The sequence below is a fragment of the Crocodylus siamensis genome, chromosome 1 (assembly GCF_052110815.1).
Source record: "Crocodylus siamensis isolate JL-2025a chromosome 1, ASM5211081v1, whole genome shotgun sequence".
NCBI lineage: Eukaryota > Metazoa > Chordata > Crocodylia > Crocodylidae > Crocodylus > Crocodylus siamensis.
In genome coordinates, this window is record NC_143395.1 from 363,965,831 (window position 1) to 363,968,493 (window position 2,663).

Below are 2,663 nucleotides of genomic sequence, written 5' to 3' on the forward strand. Positions count from 1 at the left end.
TAAAGCAGTCGCCATTTTGAAGCATGGGGCCACTGATACACAAGATGTGAGGGCTGGATGAAGCATGGTAATTACCACCCTCCAGCAGACTTGATTAACTGAGTTTGCTCCAGTTCGCTGTGATTACAGTACATCAGAGCAGCCTCCATGCTTCTGTACAGGTACTCATAGTGGGGTTTTTAAAAGTACATAAGCAGGTTAGATTCCTAACTCCCATTGCTTTCTTGCTTAAGTACTCTGAAAAATCCCACAGAGTATGTAATGTCTTTGAAAAATCTGTCTTTAAGCCCACAGCTTTTGGTTAATTCATTTAATTGTGAGATGTCAGGGAATGAAACATTATATGAATGGCAAGAGTATTATATGATTGCTTTTTAGCTACTCACAGAAGTTAGCTAAAGAGATACAATACAGGATGAGACTGTTTTGTACATACTAGTGACACTGCCAAAACCTGGTAGGCAAAATTATTTTTAACCCTATACTGACAGAAGCTTGTTAGCAGAGTTACTTTGATCCTGAAGCAAACTTAGGGAACTAGAGTTAGTTTTCTGTCAAATTTAGTTCACTTTTCTTCCTGAATTTTTAAATTCATCCCACCTATTTTTGTTTTGTGTTCTGTGTTCAGTTCTCTTTCAGCTTTTCCGTAGACCACAATTAAATCTGCTCCTCACCAGGGACACAAGCTCCTGAATAACAACTAGAGAAAATTGATTCACACAGACTTCTTTAGTTTCCTGCATCACCCAAAATCTACAGTTGGTCTAATGAACCACCACGCAGAGTATGCAGAACCAGATGAGGATTACTTCCCTCCACGGGTTAAGCTGAGTGATGATACATTTATCTTTGTAGATGGCAAGTGGGTGAGTGAGGCCTGCCATCAACCACCCTTCCCTTCCCACCAGAAACATTTCTTCAAGAAGACGCAGAATGAATGGACACTCTGGGAGGAGAACAAAGCTCTCTGGAAGGAGAACAAGGCCCTTCAGATTGAAAACAAGACCCTCCGGGAAGAGAATAAGGCTCTTCAGTGCCTGAGGACACAGAATAAGGCCATTCAGGTTATCTATGATGAGACTCTCCAGCAGGTCCTCCAGAAGGAGAATAAGCCCTTCCCAATCTTCCGAGATAGGGCTATAGGTTCCCAGGTCAGTCGAGATAACATGGCCCTTCAGGTTGTCCGGGATAAGAACAGAGCTTTACAAGTCTTCCAGAAAGAGACTAAAGCAATCCCAGTCTTCCGGGAAGAGAACAAAGATGCCCCAATTCCGGAGAAGAGCAAAGCAGGTGGATCAGACTTCCAGGAGGAAAGCAAAGCTGCCCCAGCCACAGATGAGGGTATGGTTGGCCCAGCCCTCCAGAAGGACTCTGAAGCTGTTGAGGAAATCAGGGAGGAGAGCACAGCTGACCCAGTCCAGAAGGGAAACCATATTGCCTCAGCCATTCAGGAGGAGAATGTAGCTCTCCAGGCAATCCTGAACTTAAACCAGATCCTCCAGACCCACCTAAAAGAGAACTTTGCCATTCTGGAAGAGAAAAAGAACATCCAGGTTCTCCAGGAGGAGACCAAGCGCTTCCAGGAAGAGAACAACAAGCTGAAGCTGCAGCTAGCTGCAGTGAAAGGCACAATGTCAGAGGTTATGGCCCATATGGAAATGCTGCAAAAGGAGCTCAGTGACATTAGTGCCACAAAGTATGATGAGATGAGGAAGCAAAACAGCTGCTGGTAAAAGAGTATCATCAAGGAGAGCTTCAAAACGTAAAGCTGAAGACCTCTTAGCTTAACCTGCTGGGAGAGCTCTCTTCTTCTCAGAAACCTAATAAAGTCCAGGTGAAGATTCAGAAACCAGTGACCAGAGGTTATTTTTTCATTCCAAGACTTGCAAGAATTGGTTTAGCTTCATCTTCTTGTTTCCTCCTCTGACCTTGTATGTGATGGTGACGGTTGTGCTGGGTGCTAGGTATGTTTTCCTGCCTTAAACTAGCAAACTTTCCAGGGAAGTAATAGATCTTATGTTCGGAGAGTTCAGGGATCTACCAACTAACTGGCTTTTTAAAACTGTAATTCTAAGGATAAATATTACTTAAATTCTCAAAAGTGTTTTTAGTGTCTAACTTGAAATACAGTCCTGTTTTCAAAGGGTAGGTATTTAGCAGTTTATGAAAATTGGGCTCCTGTGCCTGGCAGTAGTTGGGTTCAGGTGAGTCAGGCTCTCATTCCTTTCTCTAAGCCAAGTTATTTGATTGTATCATTTTCCATGATACACCAGAGTCTTCCCTCTTGTATAGCATAAGCAGGACATCATAGAAAAAGTGAACTAGATGGGGCCATAAAAAAGAATGGCGACATGAAATGATCAAACATCTCCAATGACATACTGTAGCAGCATATCTAGATCAAAGTATTTCAGTTTCTTGATGGAAAAATCAAACTTTTCTATGTCAAGCAGGCCCTTTTCCCCCAAAAAGGTCATTTTGTCAGTTTTCTATTGACAAACAATTTAGACAGAAAATGTTCAACCATCCCTACTTCCTGTGGTTCCCAAGGACAGGGATTTGTCCCCACTAACAGGAGATCCTGTATTCCACATTCATTTTATCCTTTTTCCCTTCTCACCCTTCTTCCTGCCTTCTTTCATTGTCTTTAGCCTCTGTTTGGG

General features: G+C 42.7%; 1 protein-coding gene across 1 annotated transcript; it reads left to right on the plus strand.

Annotated features, from left to right (window-relative positions):
- Nucleotides 1–767: 767 nt before the first annotated feature.
- Nucleotides 768–1,733, plus strand: CBY2 (chibby family member 2). Its single transcript, XM_090031715.1, has one exon. The coding sequence runs from the start codon at nt 768–770 to the stop codon at nt 1,731–1,733; it is 966 nt and encodes a 321-aa protein (XP_089887841.1).
- Nucleotides 1,734–2,663: the final 930 nt, after the last annotated feature.

Excerpts from the sequence above, each read along its gene's own strand:
- CBY2 (XM_090031715.1), top strand. The coding sequence starts at position 768 with ATGAACCACCACGCAGAGTATGCAGAACCAGATGAGGATTACTTCCCT.